We start from the raw sequence: 17575 nt of genomic DNA, 5'->3' as shown, positions 1-17575 counted from the left end.
AGGGACCAACCTCTAACAGGAGTCTGGATTTCAGGGTCCAATACTAGATAAGTCTAAAGCCTAGAGTCCTAACTCTTTTATGCCAAAATTTGAATCACAGAATGGTTGAGGTTGGAAGGGACCTCTGGAGATCATCTAGTCCAACCCCCCTGCTCAAGCAGGGTCACCTACAGCACATGTCCAGACGGCTTTTGAATATCTCCAAGGGTGGAGACTCCATAACCTCTCTGGGCAACCTGTGCCAGTGCTCTGTTACCCTCACAGGAAAGAAGTTTTTCCTTTTCAGACGGACCTGCCTGTGTTTCAGTTTGCGCCTGTTGCCTCTCATCCTATTGCTGAGCACCACTGAGAAGAGTCTGGCCCCATCCTCTTTACACCCTCCCTTCAGATATTTATACACATTGATAAGATACCCCCTCAGTCTTCTCTCCTCCAGGCTGAACAGGCCCAGCTCTCTCAGCCTTTCCTCATCTGAGAGATGCTCTAGTCCATTAATCATCTTCCTAGCCCTTTGCTGGACTCGCTCCAGTAGCTCCATGTCTCTCTTGTATTGGAGGGCCCAGAATTGGACGCAGTACTCCAGATGTGGCCTCACCAGGGCTGAGTAGAGGGGGAGGATCACCTCCCTTGACCTGCTGGCAGCACTCTTCGTAATGCAGGCTGGGATACCAATGGCCTTCTTGGCCACAAGGGCGCATTGCTGCCTCATGCTTAACTTGGTGTCCACCAGAACCCCTAGGTCCTTCTCCGCAGAGCTGAAGCTTTTTAAAGAATGACTCTTATCTTAATTGTTTATTGTTTATAAATAGCTACACAACCTAAAATTTCAGGAATACTAAAGGGAAAAGTCATCCAAAAACCTTGACTTACACCACAGCAACTTTTTTTTATCCTAGAACTTGCTGTACATTTGATTATCTTGATACAAGGAAGAGATTTTGATTAGTTTTTGTTGAATCATAAAAGTCATTTAAATTGCCTACTGTAAGTGGGTCAAATAGCTTGCTGATCTGCCAGGTGGCTGGAGAATTTTTTTTCTTAAATACATTTTTTGGGAGCTTCATCCAAAATCAGAGTTTGTGGTCTTTGCTCCTCTATATTAACTACCATGTATGGGATGGTGCCTGCAGTCTGACAGGGTTAGGAAGTTGAACGTTGAGGGGGGGAAAAACATGTTGAAAGTAGAATGACTAAGTTAATTGAAGTATTAAATGTTAATCATTCTAACAAGTAGGTTTTAGTGCAGTGACATGAGTGAAAATACATTAAAGTAGAAGTTTTGGAACCTATAGGCCCTGGAAATGCTTGGAAGAGCAGCAGCATAATACTTGACTATTTACTTGTTCAGATATTAAGATTGGGCAAAGAAATACTTTAACACCTGCAAGTTCTGACATATAGAATATCCAGATTTTTTTTTTTCTGCTGCTTTTGCTTTGACATGCTATTTTTGTTGGTAGATTATATCTCTTCCTATAGCTGCCCTTAAGATATAGCTGAAAGAAAAAAAACTTTGTGAATGGTGTCTTCTTTTTTGGTTTGGGGTTTTTTTGGTGTTTTTATTAGAGGATGTTTCTGAGACTTATATTTGAGATCCCCTGTGCTTAAATCTTTGTGGCTTAGGAATAATTAATTATTCTTACTCCACTTCAAAGCAGTAGTAGTTGACCTTTGGGGGAAGCAAGTGTGTAAGTATACTCCCGGTTCCAGTTCTTTCAAGCAAAAATAATAGGCTTTAATCACTTTGTATTTTGCTATCTTTTTCTCCACTGGTCAAGGGAGAAAGGCTGGTTAATATCCATATTATTAGTGCTTTGTATGTGTTGTCACACAAAGGTTTTTAAACATTTTGTCTTGTGTAATTAATACAAAACTTTGCTTAAATGCTGCTTTTGTAACATCCAAAATAACTGAATCATCTATTAGAAAACTATACAGTAGGCTGACAGCTATTGTCCTTGAATACGTTTACAGCGGGGGTGCAGTCTGGGATGATATTTGAAGCCTAATATTTAAAGTATTTAAGATGAGGACCAGATATAATGTGGCTTGAATGCATAATTTTCCAGAACTACAGATGTCACTGCAGTCTTTGGAGCCCAATTTTCATCTAATAATACTCCTTTTTTTATTACAGTCCTACAAAAAAAATTAGGGAAGGTCTCCTTTTAATTAGAGTATACATTCTACTGTTTTCTTTTGTCGATGTATTACGGATTGTTTCTTTAGTTTCACTGCCTAGCTCAATATTTGCCAATCAAGCAATTTTGTTAAACTTATCTTTAGAGTATAGTGCGAGGAGGAACTTCTCTGAACTGTATCTTTCCATTTAAAATATAGGTGCAAATCTGTGCTTGTATTTTGTATTGACAGTTTTGAAAATTGTGCTTACTTGTGTTTCTGCACGTATTTTAAAATATTGTTAAAATTGACAGTTATTTATCTTTCGCTGCTCTTGTTGTTTTCCCTTGACAAGGCAGTAGTGTCAGTGTCTAAAGCTCTCTGAAGAACTGTTGCGAAATTGGAAAGTGAGGTGGTGGTTCAAATTAAGCTAAATGAGTCAACAAGCGGAAATGTTCAGGGCGTTGTGATAAAACAGCTGCTTTGTACCCAGACTGTCTGATTTAGTATATGGATGAGTAGGTGTTAAAATCTGTATGATCTGTGTGAGTGCATAATATCGTTTCAGGCGGTGAAGCGTTCTTGGATGGTGCTCACCTGAAACTTGCAATCTAGTTCTTTCACAAATCTTGGTTTTTGCATGTCTGTGTCTAGTGAGGGTCTTGCAGTAAATCATTTCCATATATCAAGTTCTAGTAAAATGCTAGTATTGTTTTGCTTTACATCTAACATAACTTCTCTCAACAGAGAGTTAATTTGATTTTTAGAAGTGGCTCTTAAATTATTTCGGCTTAATTATTCTTTGGAAATAGTAAGACTTAGTTTGGGGAGAAAAAAAAAAACACAAAAAAGGAACTGTTTTTCTACTTGTTTTCTTCATAAGAAAGAAAAACTTTACTGCCTTTGTATTTTAGTGGTTCTCTTTTTTACCTATATTGCTCTGAAGCCTCCAGGCAAAAATTCCCTTTGAAGTTACACAGTGAGTTTCTTGCATGTTGCGATTGATGGATCAGATCAGACCTGTTCTCTTGCCTATTGTCTATAGCTCAGAGTTGGAGGCTGGAAAAGAAGAAAAACCACAAACATAATTATTCAATCATGTAAATTTTTATTTTACCAGTTGGTTTATACTTTGATTTAAAAGCATTTTTTTTCTTTGTGTCCGTTTTGTGTTTTTTGAATGTCCTTTCTTTTATGCCTGCTTCTCCTAAATTCTTGCCTCTAGTGTTCCATTATAACAAGAGTTTTACTAGTCATCCCTATTTGTGGGGAAAGTATCAGTAAAGTGGTGATTTTTTTCAGACTGGAGCTTGGTCTTGTCCAAAGTGTGTATGCTAATACTTCTTGTCACAAGCGTGACAGAACTGGATGGCACTTTCACCCGTTTGAGAATGGCTTCCCCCAAATCTTACATCTTTCAATTATAACAGATTACTTGCTTTTGCATTGCAAATTAGTGTATTTAATACTCTCCATAGCTTTTCTGTTACCTATTTTTGTTTGTATATCTTATTTGTGTCTTCCTTGTCATTAGGCTTTATCTTCTGCTTTTGTCAGCTTTTTGTGTTGGCATATTTGAAGTTCAGGAGTCAGTTAAGTGTTTGCAGTTTTCTGTCTTCATAGGTGGTGGGGGCTAATCAGGGTAGGGAGGGGCTGAATTTTTTGCCGTACCAAAATTAGTCTTGCAAGTGATCCTAAGAGGTCATTTTCAAGTCAGGATCAATTACACTTATCCTTTCAGAAAGACATACAGATTAATATGTTTTTGAAAATTTTCAACATGGGAGACTTAATAGCCTACTTGTGAAATTTCTTCTAATATATGCAGTCCTTGTGTTTTTTTTTCCCCCCCCTAATGTCTAATCTGAATCATCTTTGCTGATTTGAGTCATTGCTATTGTTCTATCCTTTGTGGATGTGGTAGAGATTGCTACAAAAAAGGAAGAAAGAAACAGCTTCTTGTATATTTATATAGTATGCTCCTCCAGCTATTTATTTCCTTAAGCTAAATACCCTCAATTCTTTTAAACTTTCCTCAGGGCTTAAAAGAAAAAGAAACAGTTGCTCTCGCAAAAGACCCTCTCGAGTTAGTCCATGTTTCTTGATGAGATACCCAAAATTGGGCACAGTTATCCAACAGATGTCTTCGAATGGAAGAGAAGAATTCCTTAGTAACTCTGCAGGCTGTACATACCATTTGTGCATATATACAGTAGGATGTTTGCACTTTTAAGCAGGAAATTGAATCAGGTTTATCTTCTGACTCACAAGAGCCTCTTCTACAGAACTGCTCGCTAGCTGATTTTTTTTTCATCCTGTAACAGTGCAATTAATTATTTCTAGCTAGTCAGAGTAGCTTTCACTTGTCCCTATTGAATTGCATTCTGTTTTTTTGTAGTCCAGGATGGAATTTTACAGCTTAAATCCCCAAGGATAGTGTAAATTCTGTTGGAGTGATGCTTTTGGGAAACTTTCTGAAGGAGTTTTTTCCAGTGTTATATATTAGTGTATGTTCAGAGCTAACCCTTTCTCTACAAACCAGCAGTGAGGACTATATGTTGTTTGTGGATAGTTTTCTATGGTATGACTTAGTTTTTTAAATTCCTTTAACTATTCCAGTGTTGTTCAGCCACATCCTTGGGTTGTGACTTGCTGTTGACAGTTGTTAAACTCCCAATTCCTACTAGAGTATAGAAAATGTTCAGGATATTGAACATTTCACCAGACTGGCTTTGACTGCAGTGGCCTAGTCTCTGAAGTGTTCTCTACTTTGTGCCAATACTGCTTTCCTGCAGCTGATCACCATTTTGCTGAAAGGAAGCTTGGGATTTATTTAGATGGATTTATGATTCATTTGTTCTGTTTGTGTAACCCATCAGATTCTTAGGTCCAAGAATTCAATCTCCAAGCAATTTACTGATTTTTAAATACAATTCAGAATTAAACTACCAATATTCTGAATGTGTTACCTATTATTTTAGCATCATATAATGACGTATGCTGATTATTCTCCTTTGTGATCGCTGAGTAAGCAAGTGTGAGCTTACATATCTTCCTCTCAGTAGTGCAAAAGAAGCATTTATTACCTTTGTCAGGAAGTGAAGTCTTCAGGTAAACTAGCACTTAGGGTGTTCACTATCTGAGTAGAATTAGAAAGTACCAGGCGCACCAGTAATAACTTAAAGCAAGGATGACAAATCAGCATTGACTTTGGCACAGATTTTTCCTGGCACTGCCTATCAGAAGCTATGGTATCTTTAAAAAATAAATGAAGCATGCATCATCAGAAAGTCATCTTCTGATATTCTGCGAGAACAAATGCTGCTTTTTGTGGCACAGAAGCAAAGCCCACCTGCAGGGTTTGGGAAACTGTACCAAAGCATGTAGAGGGATCATTTCATAGGCTAATACTGTATTTCTGAAGTTTATCATAAACTTCTCTGTGGAAGCTTTTTTAAAAACAAATGTGAGGGAGTAAGAAATCTGAAGCTTAGCACAGAAATTCTATTAGAAAAGGGCTGGAGTCTGGCAGGCACCCAAGGATTACAACTCTCTCTTCCTCTCGTAGTATCAGTAAAACAGGAAGGCAGATTTTTTTGTTGTTGTTGTTCCTGTTAATTAGCAGTGTACTCCGCACTGCAGTAACAGAAACTTCTCTTGAGGACCAAATGATCACTTCCAGAGTGTTTTCTTTCTTTTAGTGAGGTAAGTGAGATACCTTGGCCTAACTTTCCTTTAGAGAAGCCTACAACTTTGCAGTTTTGCAGCCTTTCTCCTGCACCAGGGTGTAAAAATGACAGATGGTGAAAGCAGTATGTTGAACTTCCATTTCATGAGGTGTACTTACTCCTTTTCTGGCACGGGAGGTTCTCGGGTTCGGATCGTGTAGATCGCTGTGATCTTTGAGCAGTAACCAGAACAGGAAACAAATGGAGGTTTGGCTTCTTACCAAATGCAGCTGTCAAGATCCATGTTTCCTAACATGTCCCTAATTCTTTGTTTAAGAAAACTGCTCCTTTGTAAGCTGTTTGATCTCAGCAGAACTCATTTATAATTATAATTATTTATTTATATATATATATAAATTTATAATATGTATTTTAATTTATAATTATTTACTAGAACTACTTTTTTCCTCCAACCTTTGGATCTGCTGCTAGTTTAACCTGCTGATTATGCTTCTATTTTGGATTTTCATTAAGTTTATCCTCTCGGCTTTATTTCAAATTACTTGGATAACTTGCAAAGCAGGGTTTTTCATCAGGTTAGTCAAGTACTGAAGGACATTCAATAATCAATTATCAGAAAAGCTACAGGAAACCTTCCCTAGGATTTTTTTTTTTTTTTCTTCCGTATGTAAATGATAATGACATAGTGGAAGACTTTCTGGTTTTGGCAATTTGGATTATGTGAAGTGTCGTAGTGGTTATGATTTAGGCTTTCTATTGGGGTTTGTTTGGTTACTTACACACACCACTGCCCCTCCCAAAATATATATATTTTTTCCTTTCATGCCATTCACAATCGGAGTTAGCATTGTTGTAGTTCTCAGATTTGCATTCTTCCCGAAAAAATTTTGTAGTAGCAAGGCAAAGTGTCACTTCATGTACAATCTGATGTGTTCCTCTGTTATATAATTATTGTTTTATGTATGTAGCACTTCAACTGGAAGCCTATCTTGTGAGTTTGGTTTCACCATATGCCTGTCTAAACTTGCTTCTTTTGTTGTCTGTGATGAATTTAGGTGGAGAACTTCATTTCCTTCAGATTGGAGGAACTTGTGATGACATAGATGAAACTGATATACTTGTAGATGGATCCCTTTCCAAAGGTGTTGAACAATCATCAGAAGGCACCAAGCCCTTATCTAACCCTTCTAGTCCAGGCATTACAGGTAAATTGTACATGTTTAAATGTATCTAACTATAAGCATTTTTTTGTTTTTTACTTTTGGAAATTGCATAGTAAAGTGATTTTTGAGTTATTTAATAATATATAGGGCTTTATTGTTTTTATAGCTCTAATTTAAGTTCTGTAGCTGTTCTGTGCTCATCACTTGTTATGAACAAGCATAATGTTTTATCAGTTTCCAAATCTCAAAAAGCTTTTGTATAACTGTTTTTCTAATCTCTGCATGTTACTATAAGTAGGGCAGGCGGGGAAAAAATACACAATTTTGCAAGAGCTGAATATCTCTCACAAGTCAAATAAGCTTGAGCTCTGTATTTGGAATTAAAATTACACGTTCAATAACTAAAATTTTCTTAAAGCTTCACGTAGAAGCTTTAGAGCTCTACTTCATAAAACTAAGTACATGTATTCACTAAGCATTATTGCAAACAGTGGAATTGATGTTCTCTATACTTTAAGTAGTACAGTTGCCATTTGTTAAATTAAGCTTATAATATGAGTTCTTAGATTTTTTGATTGTAATAGTTTTATCTGGGTTGAGCCTTGCTCAAATTCTGCTGTCACCTCCATACCGGATCTCTTCCTGGAAGGTTGTCTGCCCTTGAACAGAAGGAAACAACTGCTTCTAGTTGTCCGATTTCCATTTTTACGCTGAACATCATATTTAGGTCTTTACTGCCATTCTTGTACTGTTATCTCCTGCTTTTTGTAGTCTCTTGGCTCACTTGGGCAGAGTAAGGAGATGGGTCACAGGGGGGATGTTCCTTTTGTAGGCAGCTAGACCATAGGGGGAAAGGCGAGGGGCTGCTCCTGCTTGTAAGGGAAAGCAGCATGGGAGCTCCTGTGGGAACCTCTCTTATCTTTTCTCAATCCTCATCAAAGCTACTTTATTGTAAATAGTTTGTCACTAAAAATTAACAACAAACTTAATTTTGCTCATAAAGCCTGAGGAAGATTTGAGTCATGTTGAGATTTTAAAAGTATATCTCTTACAATCTTGCTTTATTTTCTTTTTTTTTTTAAAGGGAATTAGTTATGAGAGAGCTGTAAAACTATTGCGACTTTCATTTTGTTTTAATCTCCAAATGCTGGTGATAGAGACACAAAGCATAATTATTTTAGTGGAGCCAGGGTTTGGAGGGTTTGGCCATGTTTATTGGGAAGTAAATAGGGATATACTGGGCATAGATGACCTAGAAGGTAAAAACAGTAAGCGTTAAAAAAAATATTAAAAAAAACCCCACCCCCCACACACTATGATGAAAACAAACCATTCACATAGCCATGATCGTGTCGGAGAAGACATGATGTTAATTCTTGGTGGGGGGCTACCTGCGGCTGCTGAGGACCCAGAAGCTAGTGGAGGCTGAGTGGCAGTGCAGGAGCCTTTGGGCTTTGGAGTCTGATGGCAGCAGGCTGCTTGCTCTCTTTTTCCCAAAACCCCTGCGTGCTTCTAGCCTTTTCCCCCCTTAAACAGTGTATACCACTGATATATATGCAAAGGAAAGAAGTCTGCAGCTTTCTTCTGCAGTTTTCTTCCTTAGCTAATGGCAAATAAAGCACTAAAATCTCTGAAGAGGATCGGAATATCCAGGACATGGATCTTTTTCAATAGGTGCGTTCTCTGCATGGCAGCTTATCAGCAGGTCTAAGTCTCTTCCAGTCAGAGGGCAACTTTGACTAACCCGAAATTGATGATCATTATTGTTTAAATTCTGTCAGTACTATAATTGGCAAATCTGTTTTTTTTTCCTCTTTCTTTCTCCCAACCTTCAGTTTAGACTCCTTGAATATGACTTACCGGAACAGGAAATGAATATACTAATGTACAGAAGTCTATGCAGCTGTATCTTTAGATTGTCCACAAGCTGCAGGCCCTCATTTAAGTAGTCACGTAATTCAGAGAGCATAGTTGAACCAGTATTGCTTGGTCTTGGTCTGTACTAGTTTCTAATGAGATACTGGAAACACAGTCATGATCAGACAAATTGAGTAGTGTTTTGCTGTGGCCTCAACCTGAGCCACGAAAAGCTGTATGAGAATTTTAGTAATTGCTGGAAGCCAGTATGGAAATGAGTCTGAACTAAAGTTCATAGGTGCTCCTTAAATGAGACCACAGTCTTAATAATGTGTGAATGATTGCTAGGACTATACAGACGTTTCAAAGTCACGCGCCTGTCAGAATGCACGCAGTTCACCGTCAGGCATTGCCCCCACATTCATAACTGCATTGTTGTTCCTCTTTTACTCTAATTACTGAACAGCAAAAGATATATGTGGGGTGGTTTTTTTTTTCTTCCACTTATGTATTCACATGTGTCTGCCTGAAAAACAGTCCAACAGAAAGCCTTTTCTTTTGGAGACTGAACTCTGGGCCAATCTGACTGAGCACAAAGTCTTGAACTAGCTCTCTTGGGTCGCAGTTGATGGCAGACAGCAGTTAGGCTGCTTTTATGAAATTACTTTGGTGGTCTCTGAAGCCGTAACTGAAAGATGCTGTAGTCGGGACAGAAGAGATGGGGACAAGCACAAGCTTTTGTCCATGTGTCTGTATTTTGTTCATATGCTCATGTTCTGGAACACATTTCCTAAATTTTATTTTCTAGTCTGTATTTACAGCTTGGCTGCTTTTTAATTGTTCTAGAAGGAAATAATGTTAACCATACCAAGTCATAAATCTTGACTGGATTAAAATTATTATTTCCTTTTAAGGAAAGGAGGGGTTTTTTACTCAGTACAGTAATATAAAATGCTCTTTTTTTTTTTTTAGAAGCAACATGAAAAATAATACTAACTTTCATAACTTCTTTAAAGCCTCTTTTCAAGTTTTCTAGTAGAACTTCAACTTGTCATTGCTTACTATTACAACGTAACAAAAATCATGTGGTTTTGCAGAAGAAGCTAGGTCGACTTGACAATACTGGAAAGTTCATTTTTCAGTTTAGGGGGTTGACACATCATTGCAGTTCGTTGCTCTGAATGCTCTGAACTTTTCTCTTTTTGGTGGGGGTGGGGGGAATAAAGCAGAAAAAAAAACCAATCTGCTGAAAAATAAAATTGATATGCAGTTTGATCTATAATCTTGGTTCCTATTGCAATGTCATCTAGCTGATGAGGGTCATATTTGGAAGTGGAAAAAAAAAAAAACAACAGGCATTCGCTGTATTATTAAAAAATAAATTTCTAAGACTGTCACTTTGGCGCTTTCCTGCCTCCTAGATTGAAAAGCAGAAGTCCGTAGTTGTTGCAATTAGAGTGGATTTTCTCTCTGACTCTGATGGGTCTCATATCTTGAACCTCTCCACTTTCCTGGAAGAAATGCTTTCTTTTTCTCTCCTCAAACTGGAGAATGTAATCTTGTTATTGTTCTGATTTCAGTCTGGACTGCTTTGCAAGGCAGTCTCTAGGTTCAGACTCAGCAGTCACTTTGTTTTCTTTTTCTTTTGTGTCGGGCTTGCGTGTGTGTCTTTTTCCTGAGGCAGTGGCAGTAGCAGTTAGGTAGCAAACTTTCTCTTCATGAAAAATCATAATTTCTATACAATGAAAAGATTTTCTCTGTAATGCATTTTTAGGAGAAGATGCTCACAATGTAGAAAATTGACATTATGCATATCTAATTTTTCCTAAAATTTTCCTTTTTATGTCTGGGGAAATCTGGTTATTTTTAGAGTTCCTTTGTAATGTGTATTTGGCTGCTTGTCTCCCTGAGATATTTCATTTTTCAATAACTTTTTGATTAATACCCTGTGAACTTGTTTTTTCAGGCTAGCACTTGAATATGAAGACAAGATATTTGAAGCAATTGCCTAGGCTCGCTGTCTTTTAAGTGTGTTATATAGGACATGTTGTGCTTTTCTATTTTTCTCTTATCCCTCTTTTAAGCTAAATTGGGAGCCTTCCAAAACATTCTAGTATCCACCATAAAACAAGTCTGCATCAATGAGCAGGTGATAATACAATGTTTACAACATTTTATCACTGTTGTTTAAGTTGCGTAGTAATTCCATGTGTCTGTTTTCTCAGAATATAAAACTTTAAGGTTTTCTTATCTGAGTCAATGGATGTTCAAACAAAAATGTTTTAATCAGATTTATGTTGTCAAAGTATAGCTGATGAATTTCTTTTTCCTGACACTTCTCAGACAGCATACTTGAAGCTCTCAGTACTTAGAAAACCTATTCCAATTGAGTTGTTTTCAAAGGATACTAGCTTCAAGGCCATTTTTTTTTTCCTGTTTGGTTGGGGGGTTTTTTTGTTTGTTTTAAAGAAACTTCATAAAATGTGTAGTTAATTTTACTGACAACAGTTTGGATATATTTCAGAAGGTTTATAGGATGTTCTGGAAAAAAAAATCTATGTAGTAAATGTGTTTTCTGTAACCATTCAGGAGTTGATCTGTTGGTGGACCAGCCATTCTCCCTTGAAACGCTGACATCCCTGGTGGAGCTAACCCGTTTTGAGACCTTAACTCCACGATTTTCAGCCACGGTCCCTCCTTGTTGGGTAGAAGTCCAGCAAGAGCAACAGCAAAGGCGGCATCCTCAGCATTTGCACCAGCAGCACCATGGGGATGCGGCTCAGCATACTCGAACTTGGAAGCTACAGACAGACAGGTAAGTAAAGTATTGGTACAAAATGGATTGTGTGTGTATTGCTTGCCTTGTTTGTGTAGCTGGTATCATAACAAATTCCATGTGATTTAATTGTTTTCGTATCGTGTAGATTTAAGAATGCGTACTTTCAAAGAGAGCAATCTGTATTTGGCAGTTTGCATTATTCTTCCTGAGATTGCCATAGTTGTTTCAGCGTACCTTGAAACAAATTGAAAAATTGTTTTGAATATGTGTACTTTTGCATGCCAAACCTTGTCATTCCCTTAAATAATTGGAGAAGCGCATTCACCAGAACTTTAGATACACTCTGACTTTGTATATAGTAAGTCTGATTCACTTTTCGTACGCATACACAAATTCTTAGTAAACTTTTTATTAAAAAAAATATATATATATGAATAAAAGAACAGGCTATAGGCTCCTGTAGGAGTATAATTTCTTGTCCTTAACCAAGTTGTATTATAATTTATTTGAAAACGTGAAAATTATTTGTGGATTTATGGCCGTTTGTATCAAGTAAAATCTTTATGTATGAGATATTTACTTGAGTCAATTCAGAGCACTAGTTGTGCTAAAATTTAGACAGTGTTCTCACTGGATGAACTGCACTAGTACTATGTAAGTGTAACTTCTCGTTTTTTTACATTTGACATGAGAACTTGAAATTCTTCTGGGATCTTAGACTAAAACACCAGTGTTGCAGTCTCCCTGAAGAATTACTTAAAATCAATCTGAAGTAGCTTTGTGTAGTTTTTCTAAAAAAAAAAAAAAAAAAAAAAAAAAAAGGCTTGGAGAAACAAAGTATAGATATAGGTAGTGTAGTGTGTTTTCTTAGGGGAAGTATGTAATAAGGTACTAAATATTTCTTGGGTCAGGCTGTCACATCCATCCTGCTGATCTAAAAGCTCTGCGCAGTATGCTAATTGAACCCAAAAAGGGTAATGCAGAATCTAAATGACCATTTGGTAGAAAGAATGAAATAGGCAAAGGATGCTAGGGGAGCTAGAAAGCATATGCAAAATGATGCTGATGTTTGAACAAGTGGAAGCTCCCTTGTGCTGCTGGGGTAGACCAGGTTTCAAACATTCCAGATGGGAAAACAAGTCTGGAAGTTGCAGGCATTCCAGTGTTGACACTTAACCTGAGCCAAACTTGCCGTGACTTAAATACTCAAACTAGGATAAAAGCTTGCAGTGCATCATGACTTTTGAAAGCAATCTGTATCTTGTGGTTTTGCATTGTGTAAGTAAAATACTCTATATGTGCCAAATGGAAAGGAAGTGATTCCATGCAAAGTAACTTCCAGTTGTAATTATTGATTATCCAGTATGTTTGGCAACAGCGGAAATAAACAAACAAAAAAAAACAAAAAGAAGATGAGGAAAACATTAAAGTTAAAAGCTGTTAACTTGAAGGTGACAGATGGAGCACTAGCGTATAAATATTTGATTTTTAGAGGAAAAAAATTATAGCTGGTGCAAAGTAAAATAGTAATGTAAAGAGGTAAAATTAAAAGTCTTGGCTTAGTATAGGAAATATTTAACAGCTGCTGAATGAGACATTTAGAAAAAGATTTAAGTTAAAGTCCCCTTGTTTATAAGGTGGAATGTAAATTCTCAAGGTGGAGACCAAAGTTAGCTCTTAATTGAAAGTTAGTTGGGGAGAAGGTTCTTAATTTCTGGAATTTTTTGGTCCCTAAAGTGAAGATCCTTTTATCTTCTCTTTGAGTGTCTCCTACTGACTTCCGTAAAGATGTGGGATTATAGGATTAGATGGCTAAATAATGTGATTTGATATAGCAATTCTTTTGTTTCTCAATGGAAGAAAATAATTCTGTAAATGTATTTCAAGGAACGGCATTACACTACACTTATGCTCTTTCCTAGTTTGTTAGTTTAAAATGGCTATGACAAAGAAAACAGAAAAATTAGTCTGGATTACCATATGAATTATCATCTAAATATCAATATTTCCTGTTCAGTGATAATTTAATGGAAATATTGAATCGGGTGAATTCTTTTTGAAAAATGCATGAATTTCTAATGTGTAATTCCGTCTGAGTTTCCTCACTCTTTCTCCCAATTTTTCTCAAATTTATATGGGAAATATTTTATGTTCATATTATATGGATATACTTTAAAAATAAGTGAAAGAAAGAAGAGCTAGCCGCTCATGTGCCTTCCAGGGTTTAAACTCCAGAAGTGGATGTGCAGCTCAGTTCAGCTGCAGTAGAAAATCAAGCACTGAGACATTCTAGAAAAGGGATGAAGAAGGGCATCGAAAAATACTATGTAATTATGAGAATGATGGTATATTTGCATTTAGAACATTGTCTTGCTTAGGTATTCTTCTTTAAAACCATGCTATAGAATTAAAAGTGTTTCAAAGGTGAAAAAAGTTGCTGAAAGATCTTACATTAGATTGTCAGAGAAAAGTGATATAAAGTATTGAAAAAATAATGAGGAAGTAAATGAGGAAGTTCTTGGCTTCTTTGAAACTTTACACATGAATAAAGAGGACGAGCTAAAACTGAGTTATGAGTCATTCAAAAAGCTGATTAAAGGGGAATTTTTCACTCATCACACAATTAGACTGTGAAATTCATTGCCACAGGTATGAGAAGATCTCTTCACTATTGGGGATTAACGTGAGACCTTCATGGAGGATCGTTATTCCCTATGTGCCTATTTAAAACTTCCCCTGGGGCATCTGCTACTGGCTTCGGTCAAAAGCAGCATTCTGGAATAGACAAACCGCGGGTCTCGCTCAGCATGGCAGTGTGTGTCTTTCAACACACAGACTACGGAAGATTGCTGCAGACAAACTGGTTTATTATTCATTTCCATATTTAACTATCTATCTTAAACTGGATGAGCAGAATGCAGTTTATTATTTGAGCAGGTTTGCTCCTTTGAATGGGACGTTCGTATCCATGCTTTACATGACGTTTATAGGAATATCCAGAGATAAAAACCAAAGCCCCCAAACCTCTCCATCTTTTGTATTGGGTTATGTGTTCTACGAGGCAGAGGAAGGTCATGATTGATTCTGATAAGTTTTTAACCTTATTTGCTAACAGTTTTCCCTTGGAGTTGAGGATAAATTTTCATTATGTTTTATGTATTTGAATTATTTGTACTTTTAGCTGAAAATTCTTCACTGTCTCTTCTTAAATTAAAACCACAAGGACGTCTCTTCTGCCGATCTTTCAATGTTGTTCATTCTGGAAAGATGGCATTGAATTTCAGAACTTCTGTTATTGGATTTCTGTGTGGTCAAGTGTAAATAAGTGTAAAGACTTAAGCAGAACTGTGCAGCTTCTATATATATACACCTGGGTGGCTAAGTATATGTGGGGTGTGTGTGTGTGTATAAATAAAGTGTGTGTGTGTGTGTGTGTGTGTGTGTGTGTGTGTGCGCACACACACACACACACACACACACACAAAAACATCTATAGCTATATGTGTGTGTATGTATACGTACCAGTGTCTGAGTTCCAAAGTCTGTTCAAGCTTCTTCGGTTGTAATTTTCTCTTTGTCTAGTAGTTTTAGTAGTTTCTGCTATAGCATTAACAGTACTGCCCTTATAACCACTTGCTACCTACCAGCCCTGTTTTTCCTGGACAGATTGCCATTTATCATCATTGCAATGAAGCTCCTGAATTTTTCCATCTTTATCAGAGTCGTCTTTGCATCTGGGACTGCTGAGGCAGAAACAGATGCCGTAAAATGGAAGTGGTTAACTTTTTAAGAAGTTGAAGGGAGAATGGCATCATTCTCAAGTTCTGCAGTTAATTCTAAACTTTCACAGTATGCAAGATGAGTTTGAAGGACTAACCTTGTTTACTGCATCAGAAAAGACCTGCATTACTTTACCTATCCAATATCTTAGAGTTTCCCCATAGGCCTCCCACGTGGTTATTGAACTTAATGCACAGATCTACGTTGGGAACATTTTTCTTCTCTGGAAGGCAATACCTCTGTTTCATTTTCAGATATTTTTCCAAAGTATGTCCTGCATATATATTTTAAGATTACTAAAAAGAGAGAATTGAAAGGCAGATAATTGCAATCCAAATACTTTTCTGATAAAAGTTATTTCAGCAATATATTCTCTGCCATTTTGTTGTAGCACTTCTTTCTAAGTTCACTTTTTTGTTTTATGGTATATTATTAAATAAGCAAGATTTAATAAGATTAAATAAGCAAGATAACCTAGACTGTGAACTTTGCTATGCCAGAAAGTAATATTTAATAATATATACGTGTATGTGTGCAGAAAGTTGGAAGACATGAATATATGAGAAATGTGACACACCTTGCTTTTTAGAACAGAACCCTGCGTTGTCTTAAATTGATGGGCTCTGAAAAGTCACTTCCACCTGTTGGATGAGTAGGGCTAATAGTCATCTTATAGACAGGAGGAGGAAAAGGAGTTGACATTAAGCATTTTATATGTACCTAAAATCTGTTATAAGTGTGTTACATTTGCCTGAGAGAGATATGACCTTCAGGGATATTACTGTAAGAATTAAATGCATTTGTGTCAAAGCTTGATCTATTTAATTTTTTTTTTTCTGACAATACTTGGTGTGTAGCATATTATTTGATTTAAAATACCTTTTTGTATTTTAGATATTAGAAAAACAGCTAACCAATATATATGGTAGCATACTGAAATTTTTAGTGTTCTCACTTTTACATTTAAATAATCGCAAGCTGTCAAAGTTATTTCATTTTAAAAATTCTTCACTAGTAGATTGAGAGGATCAGGAAGTGTAGTTACTTTAAAAATGTATACAGATGTGACTTGACCCATGATTAGTTCTATTTGAATTGGTTTTTTTCTTTGGTTTGAACTTTTTTTTTTTTAACAAACCTTAGTGTATCAAAATATGAAACTGATCATTGAGGGGTACTTATTATCTCAAGTTTACACTTTCAGTATAAAACAAAGTTGGCTTCAAAAGGAAAATATGACTCATTAAAAGAAAGCTGCAGCCATTTTGCTTAGCGCAGGCTTCTGAGTGTGCACCTGGTAGGAAGCACTTCTCATCCTGTATAAGTTATCGAATGTATTAAAAAATTTTTTATTTGAAACTAGTGTTTTGAGCCTCCTAGATGTGGCTGTTGTACTACTAAAGTGACATTTTTTGACACTATCAAGAGCAAAGGCCAACTAAAGAGATTGTAAGGCAATTGCTATGATGCTTTTTATACAGTTCAATGATTGGAAGATTCTTTTTTTAGTGAACATTTTTCATTTAATTCACTTTTTTCTAGAAATAAAACCAGTATTTAGAGTAATACGGAAGCAGTGCTGTAATGCAGGTAATAGGCAATCTTGTGGCTTTTTTCACTGCTGCTTTTATCCGAACGTTGATTCGTCCTCTCTTATCAATTGGCTTTTAAAGTGTTCTTCATAAAATGAATGTGATTACAACTTAAAAGACTTTTGCTTCAGAAATTCATGTGAATGTCAACTAATGCAAAATTAATCTTTCTCTTTTATTAAAGAAAGCATACATAGATGAAGAATGCACTGGGTAATGCCGCCTGCTTGTTCTGAATTTGCTCTTAACACTGTGTCGTTGTTTTCTTCTTCCCTAACAGCAACAGCTGGGATGAGCATGTCTTTGAACTGGTTTTACCAAAAGCCTGTATGGTTGGACACGTGGACTTCAAATTTGTTTTGAATTCAAACATCACAAACATTCCCCAGGTTCAAGTGACTTTACTGAAAAATAAAGCTCCAGGCTTAGGGAAAGTCAATGGTAAGAAAGGACTTATGATATCTTTTGAGAGGATTAATTTTTTTCTCAGACTCATTATTCTCTGTGAGGTCTGTTAGAAGAATTGATTGAAATTATGTAAATATTTTTAGTTTGCGCTTATTTCTTTTTTTCTTTTTCTTTTTTTTTCTTTTT

General features: G+C 36.4%; 1 protein-coding gene across 3 annotated transcripts in view; it reads left to right on the top strand.

Moving 5' to 3' along the window:
- The window catches only part of BIRC6 (baculoviral IAP repeat containing 6), a 200987-nt gene that overhangs the window by 32104 nt on the left and 151308 nt on the right, over nt 1–17575 (top strand). For all 3 annotated transcript variants that reach the window (XM_067293270.1, XM_067293269.1, XM_067293268.1), the window contains exons 11-13: nt 6866–7015; nt 11420–11645; nt 17262–17422. In XM_067293270.1, coding sequence (XP_067149371.1) covers nt 6866–7015; nt 11420–11645; nt 17262–17422 — 537 coding nt within the window. The remainder of the gene's footprint in view (nt 1–6865; nt 7016–11419; nt 11646–17261; nt 17423–17575) is intronic.

The sequence above is a fragment of the Apteryx mantelli genome, chromosome 3 (assembly GCF_036417845.1).
Source record: "Apteryx mantelli isolate bAptMan1 chromosome 3, bAptMan1.hap1, whole genome shotgun sequence".
Classification (NCBI taxonomy): domain Eukaryota; kingdom Metazoa; phylum Chordata; class Aves; order Apterygiformes; family Apterygidae; genus Apteryx; species Apteryx mantelli.
This window is presented reverse-complemented; position numbering and strand designations above follow the sequence as displayed.